General features: G+C 51.6%; 5 protein-coding genes across 5 annotated transcripts; 2 read left to right on the top strand and 3 right to left on the bottom strand.

The window, feature by feature from the left end:
* Positions 1-147: 147 nt before the first annotated feature.
* Positions 148-1,266, top strand: N7468_002740 (lipase family protein; the record flags this gene model as incomplete). Its single annotated transcript, XM_058472037.1, has 4 exons — positions 148-229; positions 292-460; positions 509-842; positions 964-1,266. The coding sequence occupies 4 exons, from the start codon at positions 148-150 to the stop codon at positions 1,264-1,266; spliced, it is 888 nt and encodes a 295-aa protein (XP_058335178.1).
* A 777-nt stretch (positions 1,267-2,043) lies between these two features.
* N7468_002741 (ferric reductase family protein) lies at positions 2,044-4,000 on the bottom strand (the record flags this gene model as incomplete). The annotated part of the gene is made up of 4 exons (XM_058472038.1): positions 2,044-2,919; positions 2,973-3,158; positions 3,215-3,276; positions 3,331-4,000. The coding sequence occupies 4 exons, from the start codon at positions 3,998-4,000 to the stop codon at positions 2,044-2,046; spliced, it is 1,794 nt and encodes a 597-aa protein (XP_058335179.1).
* Positions 4,001-5,666: 1,666 nt separating this feature from the next.
* Positions 5,667-8,110, bottom strand: N7468_002742 (putative MFS transporter; the record flags this gene model as incomplete). The annotated part of the gene is made up of 3 exons (XM_058472039.1): positions 5,667-5,854; positions 5,911-7,752; positions 7,840-8,110. Coding segments are annotated over 3 exons (2,301 nt in total), but the record flags the coding sequence as incomplete, so codon positions are not given.
* A 530-nt stretch (positions 8,111-8,640) lies between these two features.
* Positions 8,641-8,904, top strand: N7468_002743 (uncharacterized protein; the record flags this gene model as incomplete). Its single annotated transcript, XM_058472040.1, has 1 exon — positions 8,641-8,904. One exon carries the CDS (start codon positions 8,641-8,643, stop codon positions 8,902-8,904), a length of 264 nt encoding a protein of 87 aa, XP_058335181.1.
* Positions 8,905-9,067: 163 nt separating this feature from the next.
* On the bottom strand, positions 9,068-11,357 carry N7468_002744 (fungal specific transcription factor domain-containing protein; the record flags this gene model as incomplete). The annotated part of the gene is made up of 5 exons (XM_058472041.1): positions 9,068-9,130; positions 9,182-9,274; positions 9,338-9,483; positions 9,545-10,946; positions 11,010-11,357. 5 exons carry the CDS (start codon positions 11,355-11,357, stop codon positions 9,068-9,070), a joined length of 2,052 nt encoding a protein of 683 aa, XP_058335182.1.
* Between the last annotated feature and the right edge of the window lie 1,908 nt (positions 11,358-13,265).

The following is a 13,265-nucleotide window of genomic DNA, read 5'->3' on the forward strand; positions in this document are numbered from 1 at the left end:
TCCCCTGTCAAAAGACAGAATAGTATATGCTCCGTGCGCGCGTGCCGAATCCTGTACGGACCTTTCGCACGACTACAAAAAGGGAGGGCACCCTGCTGTCGACCATGTCCAGGTTCAAGTCGTTGGATTATCCTGCTCCTCGAAAAGATGTCGCTCCTTGGAAAGTTCTGGGCTCTTGCCGCTGTTGTGGCGCAAGCTGCGGCCTTGCCCACTGCTCTGAAGTCTCGTGGTTCGTCTATAATTAAAAAAAAAAAAGCCACTCCCCTGGAGAAGACTGACGACGGCTGATAGATATCGATTCCGGTCTCCTGAGCTCGCTGTCTTTGTTCGAGCAGTACGCTGCTGCTGCTTACTGCTCCAACAACCACCAGGCTGGCTCGACCGGTGATATCTCCTGCTCCGTGGGCAACTGCAACGATGTTCAATCCGCAGGTGCTACTGCTGTCTATGAATTTGACCAGTAAGTGTGCTTTGGCCGAGAGACGTAGACGCTGCTAATTCCTCCCAGGGCGAACGACTATGGCGACGCAACGGGTTTCATCGCCACAGATGCGACTAACAAGCTGGTCGTGCTCTCTTTCCGAGGAAGCAGTGATATCCAGAATTGGGAAGCCAACCTCAACTTTGCCTTGACTGACGTTGATCTGTGCGATGGCTGCCAGGCCCATACCGGCTTTTGGGCTTCCTGGGGAACTGTCTCTGACGAGATCACCTCCCAGATTGACGCTGCTATGAGTGCTAATTCGGGCTACGGCCTCGTGGTCACCGGCCACAGTCTTGGTGGAGCTCTTGCAGCGCTGGCGGGCACTGCCCTCCGTAACTCGGGCCATACTCTTGACCTGGTGGGTCTTTTGTTTCTTTTTTAACCCGGGCCAGTTTGTGTGGTCACTAGTTTGGATTTTCCCCCTTTTGGCCGTTTCTCTTGGGCAATATAAGATGTCATTAACCAGGAGTGCACTCTAGTATACCTACGGTCAGCCGCGAGTCGGAAACGAGGCTCTGGCTCAGTACATGACTAACCAGGGGAGCTTGTACCGTGTCACTCACACCAACGACATCGTCCCTTCTGTGCCTCCCGAGTCTTTCGGGTTCTCGCACGCAAGCCCCGAGTACTGGATTACCAACGGCGATTTGAGCCCCGTGGGCACTTCTGATGTCCAGGAGATCGACGGCATCGATGCTACGGGTGGTAATGCTGGAGAGTCCAGCTATCTGATTGACCCCCACCTATGGTACTTCAACGCCGTCACTGCCTGTCTTTTATAGATAGTGCAGGATGGATAACGACCTTCCAACGCTTCGATGACGGCAAATGTCCATAGGCATGTCGAATCTTCCATGTTTGAGCAATAGGTGACTATAATGATCAAAGATCAACCTATGTCTTCGGGTGGTTCCCGACCGCGTTGACAAGATTTAAGTCTACTGCATCTCTGTATCCGGACACCTTAGTACTAGTATCTCTTCCAAGATTGGACTGAAAAGCCATAGACAGAGCATCCTTCAAGCCCACTTGGGCTACCCGAATAATACTGGCATGGAAACAGTGGAGGTAGTTAGACGTGACTTTTTCACGAAGTAATCTGACTATGTGCAGACCCTATAGCAGTGGACAGGCAGGCGTTTTACGCGACATCAGTCGCTGCCTTTTGAAAATCCCTCATCAGGCATAGGTCAATTGAATAGTCTTACGTGAACGGGAAGAGTTTATAGACAATGTAGACTTTCGGAAGACATTGAATCATTGGAATAAAAAGTCAGACGGTACCTCTGCACGATCACGCGAAGCCGAAGTGTGTTTCCTTACGCGGGCTGCAAGCAGCACAATAGACCATAGAACAGACCAATGGTCCTGTACGCAGGTGCAAAGGTCGTATATACACATATACAAGATAAGAGAGGCAACAACGCTTCCAATCTCTTATTGGCAACGATAACACGAAACCAGAGGTTTTCCCGAACCAAGGATCCCTCAGGTCTTTATATACAGCAGAATAACAGCAGAATACCTAGAAGAGACCATAACAGACCACATCCCGCGCATCACCAGGAGAAACTCTCCTCAAAAAAGTCAATGTTTGATCCTGACTGTCTCTTTCGGCAGACGTGTCGCACATCATCGCTAAGACTGCCATTACCACAGACGAGAACGCCCATGGCACCAACTTGGTTCTCAACCTCCATGCTTACGAGCGTATCGATATTCGGTCTGCCCGGGAACATTTGCACCGTTGCCGAAGGACTCTGGATTTCCTTGGTATTCCGCGGGCGGGTCACGAACAGCATGATACGGAGGACCTCCCGGCGACGATCCATAGCCAGGATACTGGTCATCCAGGGGCGAATCCACTCCAGATGCTCGGGAGACTGGATGATCCACACCAGAGTCAGCCGCCGGGTAGCAACAGTTCCCTCTGCGAAACCCTCGACCAGGTGTCGGACAAAGGGGACTTGGTGTGAGATGCCCACGCCGCCAGCGAATAACATGGTTGTACCATAGGAGTCCATTGAGTGGAGGCTGCCGTAGGGGCCTTCGGCGAAAGCCCGGAGGGTTACTCGAGAGCCGAGGGAGTTGGCGGCGTACTGGAAAAGCTTGTCAGTCATGCCAGTCCGCCGTCGGACAAGCAGAGAGAGTGTCGTGCGGTGAGGTGCATGAAGAAGGTCATGGTTCGCCATCGGCAAGGTCTTCTCGTGGGAGATAGCGTCTTCCGTGTCGCTCCAGGCGACGGAGAATGGGTGGGACGTCCATAATGCAACCGCTGGGATGTAAAGGTAGATGTGCTGGCCGGGGCGAAATTTCCAAGGCCGGGCCAGACATAAAGTAATGCGCATGGCGTCTCCAGGCATGACCTCGACCGTCGCTTTTGTCGGGTCGTACCCGAAATTGCGGTAGGCCAGGAAAATCAGACGAACAAGGCGCTTTTGACGTGTTAGTCTTGATACTCCCATAATCCGAACGTGACGATTCTTACCTCAAGAGCCCAGAGAATGATAGAGGCGAGTAGATATCGTTGGGCAATCATGCCGTTCAGATGTATCCAGAGGAATCCCATGCATACGGCGACAATAGCAAAGTGAAGATGAACGAATGTCTCGTAGAAGGCGTGGCGAATTGGCGATGGCGAGTGAAGCAAGATTGCAGTCATCGCGCAAGAAGCCTGAGTCGTCTCGATCAGCAAATGATATTACGGCCATCTTGACATGAATCACTGACCACTAAGCCCGATAATATGAACATACTTCCCTGAATCGCCTCGCCAACAATACTCCAGCCGGCTGAAAACTCCCTGTTAGTAGAGGCTCTGCAGATGCGAGCATGTTGCAACTTACCCTCTTGTGCTTTTGGAATTGCCCACGCGAATGTATGAGCCAGGGCTTCCAACACAACGATGCGGCCCAACCATCGGTGAAGCAGATTCCAAGTGTCGAATGGCACACGTAGCATAGCAATGAGAGGGTTATTCCTTCCTGCCAAGATAACGAGGGGAATCAAGTTGACCGTAGCCATCGTGCCTGTCCGATTCCGGATGATGCCCGCCGTGGTCTCTTCTTGTGCCGCGTAAGGAACAGTCACCACACAGACAACGACATTCATCGCCACAATCCCAATAACCAAGAGCCCATGCATCCGGCTCGGCAAATTTCCCATGTTAATGGCCTGGGAAAGTTGGAATTCGCGGTTATGGCGATTGTGAAATAGTGGAGCGTAGATCAGGTATCTTTTCAGCGATGCGTATATCTCGTTTGCCGGCACAAAATATCTCTGCCTGTCATCTCCAAATGTTGATAGTCGTCGTAGATGTGCAATGAAATGCACGCCGAGCTGCCAGGTTCCATACAACATTGCGGTGCAGGCGAGGGCGATCAGGGTATACCGCGCAAGGCTATCGTTTTCGGATTCGTAGAAGGCTTCCAGGGCACTAGGGCCACCCTCCCTTTTGTCAACATCTGCCGCAAGCCCAAGGCTGGCCAGCGACGATGCCAATAGTAGGTACTTCATCCCGTGCGGTGGGGGTTTAACAACCCGGGTTTCCTTGTAACGAGATGCGATTTCTATTGCAAGACCAGCGTGCTTATGAAGGAGTGAATTGCGAGGAAGCTAGCCCCGATGGAGAACGAAGACTGGTAAGTATCTGAAAGCAACACCAGGTTGCTTTTTCGTGATGCAGATGGCGACAGTTGGCGTGGTGGTAGAGGCCCGGCCCTGAATGAGGATAGTTGAACAGAAAAGACCGATTGTACCTTCGCCCCCTTAGCAGTATTCAACAAAGAATGAGTGCCAGATTCCTTTCTCTCTGAGGCTGCTTCGATGGGCAACGGAAAGAATGTGGTTACCAAGCCACCGGTCCAAGGAAGATGGCGAAGGGCTTGATGATACAATCGAGCAAGACAAAAGCTAGAATAAAAATGGAGCCAGTCCAAGATACAAAACCACGGAAAAGAACAGAAAATCAACCATCAACCTTCAGACGAAAGGACAGCTCCAAAATCTAGGGAAGGAGGCTAGGGGGGGACAATAGACTACTTCTACCCTCCCTGTGGGGTATGGGGAAGGATGAGACAAGCCAGGGCTGCGCTAGGGCGCCATGGTCGCGACGGGGGGAGCTGTACAATTCCATTGTGCGATACTCCGTAGAGTTTCCTCATCCATCAACGGCACAGAACGCGATAAGAAGAAAGCGGGCAGGCCTTCCATTGCCAAATTCGCCGTCGGATTGTTGGATCGTGGGATTTGGGATTGTCAGGGATCCCATCGTCCCTATGGCCAATGAGGTTGGAGTGGTCCTAACCCAAGCCGGTGCTAGTCTGCCTGAGCCTCGAATTGACAGCTGAACAACAACAGACATGCCACTTGTGGCAACGCAGCTTGCCGCGTCGACCCACCAGCAAGCGGGATTTGGCTGGAGGTTGAAACAGCCCAGGGTCACAGGGGGGGATTTTGGTGCCGATCGGGCGTCCTAAGTGGTCGGAAAAAATGTCGACCCTTACGTGCCAGTGGCGCGGGATTGGACCAATCCGGGGCAAAAGGGCCAAAGGATGGAGAAATCAAGGGAAAATCAAGACCCTGTTACAGAGACGAGTTTACGAGGTTTTGACGTTTCAAAGTCGGAGAAATTCAAGATATGACACACCTCCCGCTACCCATACGGTGCACGGAGAAAACACGCCTTCATACATCCCGCATCTTTGTCAAGGATGCAGCTTATCATGTTGCTGGTCTGGGTCGAGATGAGCTATCACCGACCAGATTTCGACAACCTCCTTCAGACCACGGGTGGACTTCCGGCTAGTGTCAACTTAGTCCGTCGCAAGTTGATTGTGCAGGAACGGCGGAGGGGCCTGGGTTGACATTTTGCTCAATGATCAATCCACCGAGCCCCTCGGGATAGATTGAAGACCATACTTATCGGGTCGAATCCTGATTGAGGCTGCGACTGGTGCGACTGGCGCCCCATATACTCCAGGCAGTCCAGGCCGTCTCGTTGAGTCTAGACCTTCGAGGGGCAACTGCAACGACGGAATTACGCAGTATTGCCTTTGGCCGGGGATCATTCCGGTGGTGCGCAATAGGCGGAGTTATATGGGTATCGTTAAACTCATCTCTTTCAAGATATGTAGGTCTAGAGTAGACGTCGCCCACGACTTATATACATCACTTCCAGAGATCAAAAGCTTTCCATCAGGCGTTTCCGAACAGTCCACATTCGAGCTCGCTTGCCATAGATGTACATGGGGATGCTCATCGACAACAAAAATAGCTGGATGCCCCCGATGGCCAAGTAGACCGTACGGAACCCGTCTGCCTCCAACCAATCAACAATGAAGAGCGAAAAAACGAGGCCGTGCAGAATATCTGACAGATCGTTAGTAATTGAACAAACAAACTCTCAACGCTTGACTGTGACCTACTCTTGCTAAAGTTCAATGTCACGAGCGCCTCGCCGGAATACATTCGGTAGCTGTCCACGCAGAATGTAATGGCCGTCGTGCTTCCCAGACAACACCCAAAGGATACCAGTCCGAAAAAAATGGTTGGCACGATCCACGCATCCTTGAGCTGTGCACTCCATCCGAACCCCATCAACCCAATGACAGTGGACAATGCAATCGGAATGGCCATCACCAAGCGGAACTCAGGCTCATAGATGCCGCCGTTCCGCCGCGTGAGGTATCGTACAACGATATCAGATACTTTACCGGCGACCGCAGTTCCCAGGAGTCCTCCCACAAACGGGGATATGTAGATGAGACCAGTCTGTAATGCAGTGAACCCATATACCTCCTGACTTTCGTAGATCTTTGACACCGACTCGGAGATCACAATCAGCCATCCAACAGAAAGGGCATAGACAACGGCGGACCAAAGAACAGAGGGATAGGCGAAAAGTACGAACGGTCGGACCGCGACTTTCAGCCAGTTGTCTTGTACAATCCGCCCATTCCAAACCCTGAGTAGTGACAGGTAGGGGACCTTTGGGCGTTCGCGTAGTCGATTGGTGTACTGTAGGGTGGAACTCTGCGGCGTTCCAGGCTCGAGTGACTCGCTTCGAGCGGGAGAAAGAGTTGTACGCCGGGCAGCTTCCAGAGAAGCGGATCTTTGGAAAGAGTCATCTATCTCAGTCTGCACGGGCTGGATTGTATCATTTGCGCTCTCATTTGCGCTCGTTACAGGGTGTAAGTCGCTGGCGGGAGCTCCGTCTAACTCAGTAGGCTCCTCGTTCTTGGGACCCGATGGGCCTACTTCATCTGCCCCAGCATACTTCTCCTCAACAATGTCGGGGTCATTTGCAAACCCAAAATGGACATTGGCGTTTCTTGGCTTTTTGATGACCTCGGGACCCTCTTCGTCCGTTGGATCAGGCAGCTCTTCCATGTGCTTCTCTGGTCGACGCCCCTTCAATCCTTGGGTGACTAAATCTGAAACGGTTCGGTGGGGGTGGGCTGGACGTCTATGGGGGCGTCGAGGACGGGGCGTTCTGTCCCAAAAAGTCTCTGGAACGAAAAGGAAAAGCAGCACTAGGAATGCTCCAACGATGATGGCGACAATCCAAAACACCCAGCGCCACCCAAGGCTTCCAATGACAGCAGCACTAGCCAACGGAACAAGGTTCTTACCACCCAGAAGAAGTAAGGTGTAGATACCCACTCGATAGGCTCTTTCATGCAAGAAGTAGATCTCTGCGATGGTCGCTGATGGTAGGCATTCGACAGGACTCACAGCAATACCCTGAAAGACGCGAGCAACAACCAAGCTAGGGTAGTTGGGCGAGAGCGCACACCAAACGCCCGATATAATAAAAAGTGTAGCACTCAACAGATACACTGGACGTTTCCCAAAAAGAATCGCAGTGGGTGACATGATCACGGATCCTACGCCGAGACCCAACATATACAAGCCTGTTGTAAATGCGACCTGCTGTTGGGTAACATTGTAGGTCGCTGCAACCTCGCTGAATCCTGCGGCTAAGATGGTGGTCATACCTCCTCCTATAAGACAATAGAAGCCTAGCGACAACAGCGCCGCATCTCGTTGCCACATAGGCCAATTCAGAGGGTCATTAGCTGAATCATCTGGCTGGGGATTCAAAACAATTTCCCCATCTGCTGTACGCTTTTGTCGAGGGCCTGCATTCCTTGATGATGACCGGGAGCTGGGGTTGCTGATGGGCAGAGATGAGGCTGACATGCGCTGCGGCTGATGCCGCATTCCCAGAGGCTCATTGCGATAAGACGATAGAAGAAGGACCGTTCCTACGAAAAATCCCCCATGAATACGTTAGCGTCATTTTCGCCGCACCCGGTCTGGAAGAACAGCCGTCCTTGCGCATCTCCGCTTACCAGGTACTTCATCGGTGTGCTTATCACTCAGAATCCCCAGGGTCGATTTGGGGCGGTAGGAAGCTTCCTGGTCAGACGCCTGGTTGCCCGTGGAACTCTCGCCAAAAAATCGCCTCCATGTTCGTCCAGGGGTGGTGGCCTTTTTCTCCCTGCCGTTGTTCTCTGGTATCCTTGACGGGGACGGTGCTTCCTCCACGGGGTTCATACCGAGGCGATCGAGAGTGTATGGGTGCGAGGTGGGGTGAAGTCGAAAAGTCTGGGCTATAGCGCACTGTGATGTCGTCCCATTAGCGCTCGGTTCTTTGCTTACTCCTGGTCTCGTGGTGTGGCCCGCACCTGCAAGACAACGAAATTCACAGATGTGGCCCGAGACGCCGGAAACAGACACCAAGACGGCGTTGTAAACCTGTCTGGTGCAGGAGAAATCAGCCGCGTGAGCCAACGATCAGGATTTAACAACAACTCATAGCGGGGAAGAGTTGCTGATAAGGAAAACCGCGCCCGGTATTAGATACGAGCGCCAACCTTGGGAGAGGTCTAAGGATATTGATCGGCCAGCGATCGGCAGAATGTGGAGATCACGGACGTTTCTCTTTGGGTTGAGGGTCATTCGGGAAAAGGCGGTGAAGGGCTCTTTTTTGCTTCTGCGATCCTCGAACGCTCCGATCTTGAGCTCGTCGCAAAGAACATAATGTTTACTCTGTTACTTCGTCCGCGCGATCTATTCCGAGGACCGCTTGCTGCGCGTTGGCCGCGAACGGGAGAATCTAACGTGACGGCACGTTTTCGGGATCGTGCACGATGGCGTCAACCCGCATACCTCAAGAGCCAGTCATGGCCGCAGGCTCCACAGAAGCTCTGTCCCCCACCAGATCAGCAGGTCATGATGGTGTGAAAGCGCCTCAGACTAAACCAAGACATTTGCAGCACGGCGCGCGAGCCCCCGCTGTGGCTACTGGGTCTCCTGCCAACTGTTACGCGAAACAAGACCGAGCGAGAAGACACGTAGACGGCTGGCCTCCGCTAGTCCTTCAGTATGAGGCTTTCCCTATGGGGTCATGTTAAACAACCCTATAGCGCGGTACATGTAACACCAAACATGAATATCAAATATTACTGATATGCCACATCCTCCGGAAACGAGCTTCCAATATGGAAATCAATGATTTATGGGCAAAACTGCGCTGGGGTATCTTCCTACGACATCGGGGGCCCTCCAAACAAGTTGCTATCCCATAACTCTGCCCCGCCCTGAATCTAATCCATCAAACCAGCTACCAAAATCTATTGACTGTGAAAGAGTTAGCGTGCTCCGTAAGAGTACGGATATGAGTTGGCTCACAGTGAAATCTCCAAAATCTGCAGCAAGTAGGGCTGCGGGGTCGAAGTCGTCGGATGAACCCGAGGGCGTTGGCTGCCCCACCGGAAGAAGCGTCTGCTCATGGATGATATTAGACACTATTCTTATGGATGAGCAATGATCATGACTGAAACTGACCTGTGGAAGGGGGTTTGTGGCATTTTCCAGAGCATTTGAGTACGAATGCCCACCAACAACCGCCCGAGCCACTCGGAAGGCTTTTTGAGACGCTTCTTCAATATTTGCCAACGGATCCTCTCCTTTGACACGAGATTTGACCGATGCTAAAATGAGGCACAGGAAGAAATATGGCTTGCAGCCTTTCCCCCGGTCCAATCCTCCGACCAAAATCGTGCCAGGTTCGTTCAACGGCCTGGAGCATCACATTTTGTTGAGATCGTACCATGCTCATGAGGACACTGGAGCTGTGTATGCTTTCCGTCGGCATCCCGGCAGGACTCCCCATTTCCTGCGATTGCAGGGACAACTCCACACAGACGGTAACGGCCGCATGGAACGTCTCATCTCCGAACATACCACCACCCAGCTGCGTGATATGCGGGTATAAGATCGAGTCTGAGGGTGAAGGAAGCTCCATCTGGGAGAGAATCTCAAGGCTTGCTTCTAAGCAAACCTTCCGCGAGTAGGAGCATTTGGGCAGTCGCACCACGCTCAGCGAAAACGGGCGGTGAAGTGCAAGGAGAAATTTACGAATAATGAACAGGTGCAGCGATTGAGCAAACCGGTGCTTTGCGACTTCATTAGGGCTAACTCCCGAAGCGTTATCATCGAACAAGGATGACGCGTGCTGGACGGATTGGATGAGTTCCTCGCCCATTTTCAAAGCCTGGTCATACGACAAGTCAAATTTGAGAGAATTGATTCGTTTGCCGATGCGATATCGTAAGGGGAGCGTTGTGGCGAGGAGAGTTTGGTAGAAGTTGCGGGTGTATGCGGTGTTTGTAGGGGTAGGCGGGTCAGTTTCCAACTCCGCTGATAAATCGGAATCGTCCCAGTTGGATGGAGCATCGCAGTCACACTCATCAAGGTCAACCGATGGAGGAACACCACGGTCCAGAGAAATTTTGAGATCCAATTCTACGATGGTCGTCCACAATCTGCGTCGTAGCTCGCACCAATGCGGCTGCACCTTTTTGCGGAAGCGGGTTGGGTCACGATGCAATCCCATGGTCATAGCAGAGCGTATGAGAGACCCAGAAGAGGCCCAAGACACATCGCCATCGCGCGCAGTGCCTAAACGAGCCACTAAAAGGAGACATTGGATTTGGAGCATTTGAAAATCAATTTCAGGGCTCACAAAGGTGCAGGAGATGTACCATTGAACGGCCAATATCCATTTCATCGCCGGCTGTTGATACTCGTCGTGCTGCTCATGCCCTGGCAAAGGAACATAGAAACAGCTCCCCGCAGCACAAATTGCCAGCAGCTGGGCTGTGAACTTCATATCGTGTTCTGGGGAAGTCCAGTATGCAGCATATTGGTTCAAAAAGGTCGGAATGTGCAAAATCCGATAGCTAGACTCAAAGGTATCGAGGTAAAGCTGAACCAACTGATCCGCAACGGTTCGAGCGGGGACCATTTCTTCTAGTCGAAAGGCTTGTTCTCGAAAGGCCCGCTGGTGATTTTCGCTATCACGAGACCAAAGTTCGCTCTTGAACTTTTTCAATTCGATGCAATCTTTGCCCTTCCCACGGCCACGCCTCATGAAGGATTTGAGATCTTGAAACTGTGTACAGTACCATTAGCTCCGCCGACTTGTGATGTCTGTTCTCATGCATCACCGACTTACAAAGGACAAGGTCGTAGTGTAATGGCTTCGTCCGAAGTATCTACTCTTGCTTGGTTTCCCCCGGAAACAAGCGTCGGGAAGATATCGGATCCTTTCATCGACGCCGGATGCCTCTGTACCAAAATCTCCACCTTCAGAGAAGGTCTCTGGGATCGGGTGATGGGGAGCATGTAGCGCGCTGGGTTTGCTCAATGCATTTTCCAGGACACGCAACCGATGCCTGAGTTCATGCAATTCATCCAGCTGGCCGCGCTTGACTACGCGGCTGGAGCTAGGCTTTGGCCCCATCTTCGAGTCGAATACAAGAATTCCCCCGTTTCTTGAGGTTTGGCTGTTGGGGACGCCCATTTGTGAGTTAGACGAGGATGCGCGTGGCGACGATTCGCGGTGTTGGTTAGGCTGGGGTCCCACGAATACACAAGAATCCCCTGTTTTAGAGCGCACACATTGCCCGCAAGGCTGTGAGCGGTCGCACTTCAATTTGCGGCGTCGGCACTCAGTGCACGAAAGTGGGGGCCGTCGACGTCGCTGCACTGGTTTGGTAGACTCGATACCCTCCCCTTGGGAGCTCGCATCATATTGATCCATAGCAAGGGAGTCTGAGAATTCGTGGAAGAAGGAGATTTGTAGTCTTCCCTGAACTTCCAACCGTGCATCTCTCAGCCGGCTCCAAACATCTCATATCCTTAGGGACTCCCGAGTCAGCAAAAGGAGATAACGTAATCTTGTGAGATGATGCTCAGGTGTAGGGGCCCCGGTTCTTCGAACCTGAGCAGAGATACGAACTGCTAGAGAAAGACACTTGGTGAAGTATACACCAGGTCTTTTATCTTGGTCCACGGGATAGGATAAAAGTCCAGAGACGCTGAATAGAGCGAGCTCGATGGAATATAGGTTGACGCGATGGAAGAAGTCCGACCGGACTATTTCGGAGTTACCGCATCGGGCAATTTTGCCCATTCCCGAGTCTTCATGAAACTGAATTCTAAGTCGTCGTAGGTAGGACGCTGGGGCTGAATAGGCTTCCCATTGTATGTCGAAAGATGTTTTTTTAAAATCAACACGTTATGCGTCTCCTGCTGTTCCAATTAGCTCCATGGTCACTCCGTGAAATCACGCCGTTGGCACTTCGCAAGTCGCGGTCCGTTTGTACATCTCAATTTATTCGAAAGAATATGATCGGTTGTTTAGCCCGGATAATCAGAGCGCTGTACGTACAGTGGCCCTTGGAAAAGGTATTAGATGGTATGTTGGCCAAGCTTGAACACTTTGAATTTGTCCAAGTTTGACTTCCCGTCAAAAATTCAAGTTGGTGCAATATATATTGTTGTTAGAATATGTGACCATAGCAGTACCAGTAGAACTCCTTGAAAGGCTAGAGAGTTGATCAGACAAGAAATTACTCCCGAGCTGGATTGAGAAGCAAAAATTAGCTCCTTTCAGTAGAAGACGCGATATCAAGGCTCTATTTTCCAAAGGTTACTTAGACCATATTTCGAAGGAGCCGGGCGAGATAGACTTCTAAGCCGGCAAATTGACTGCATTCGGGCTTAGTACTACTAGTAATAGCTTCATCCATGGAGCTATCATCGTGCCTACTTTGAATGCTGACTGGTATCTGCCAGTGCTCCTCTTCCTTTCTTTCAAGTCGAGTTATCTCTCGGTTCTGCAATCGGACGCCACTAAGACATAGGTCCCCGTCAGTCATTCCCCGTGCAAGTAGTATGAGTGCAGTTGATCCTCCGACCTCGGGAACCTCTTTGTCGCTTAGTACTACTGAATTCCGCGTCCCAATCCCAGGAGGTCCAATGAGCCCGGGATATCCACAAGAAAGGGGGAGAAAAAAAAAAAACAAACTCGAATAATGTCGAAAAAAAAAAATTAAATGCAACTCTTAGCACTTCTGACAACGACCCATTAATCCTCGGCAAGCAGTTTGCTTGTCAACATACTTGTAGTGTTGCAACGCCATATGGCCGCGGCGTAAGCTAAGCCCTGTCAGGGGCCCCTGTCAGCGCTGCGCCCCCTGTTAGCGCTGCGCCTCCTGTCGGCGCCCCACGGACGATCTTCGCTCCTGAAATCCCTGGATATTCCAACAGTCTGCAACTCCAAGTCCAATTTGAACTTGAAATTGAGCCCGTTCCCATGAATTGTCACTGGCTTTGAAAGGCACGGTATGCGTAGTAATTGCAGTGCTATTATGGCCCTATGAAAGATACTGCTCTTCATTGAACCTCATGCCTATGTTGGATTAAC

This window comes from Penicillium chermesinum (genome assembly GCF_028974085.1).
Source record: "Penicillium chermesinum strain IBT 19713 chromosome Unknown utg000002l:1.0-5270490.0:1.0-5274688.0, whole genome shotgun sequence".
NCBI lineage: Eukaryota > Fungi > Ascomycota > Eurotiomycetes > Eurotiales > Aspergillaceae > Penicillium > Penicillium chermesinum.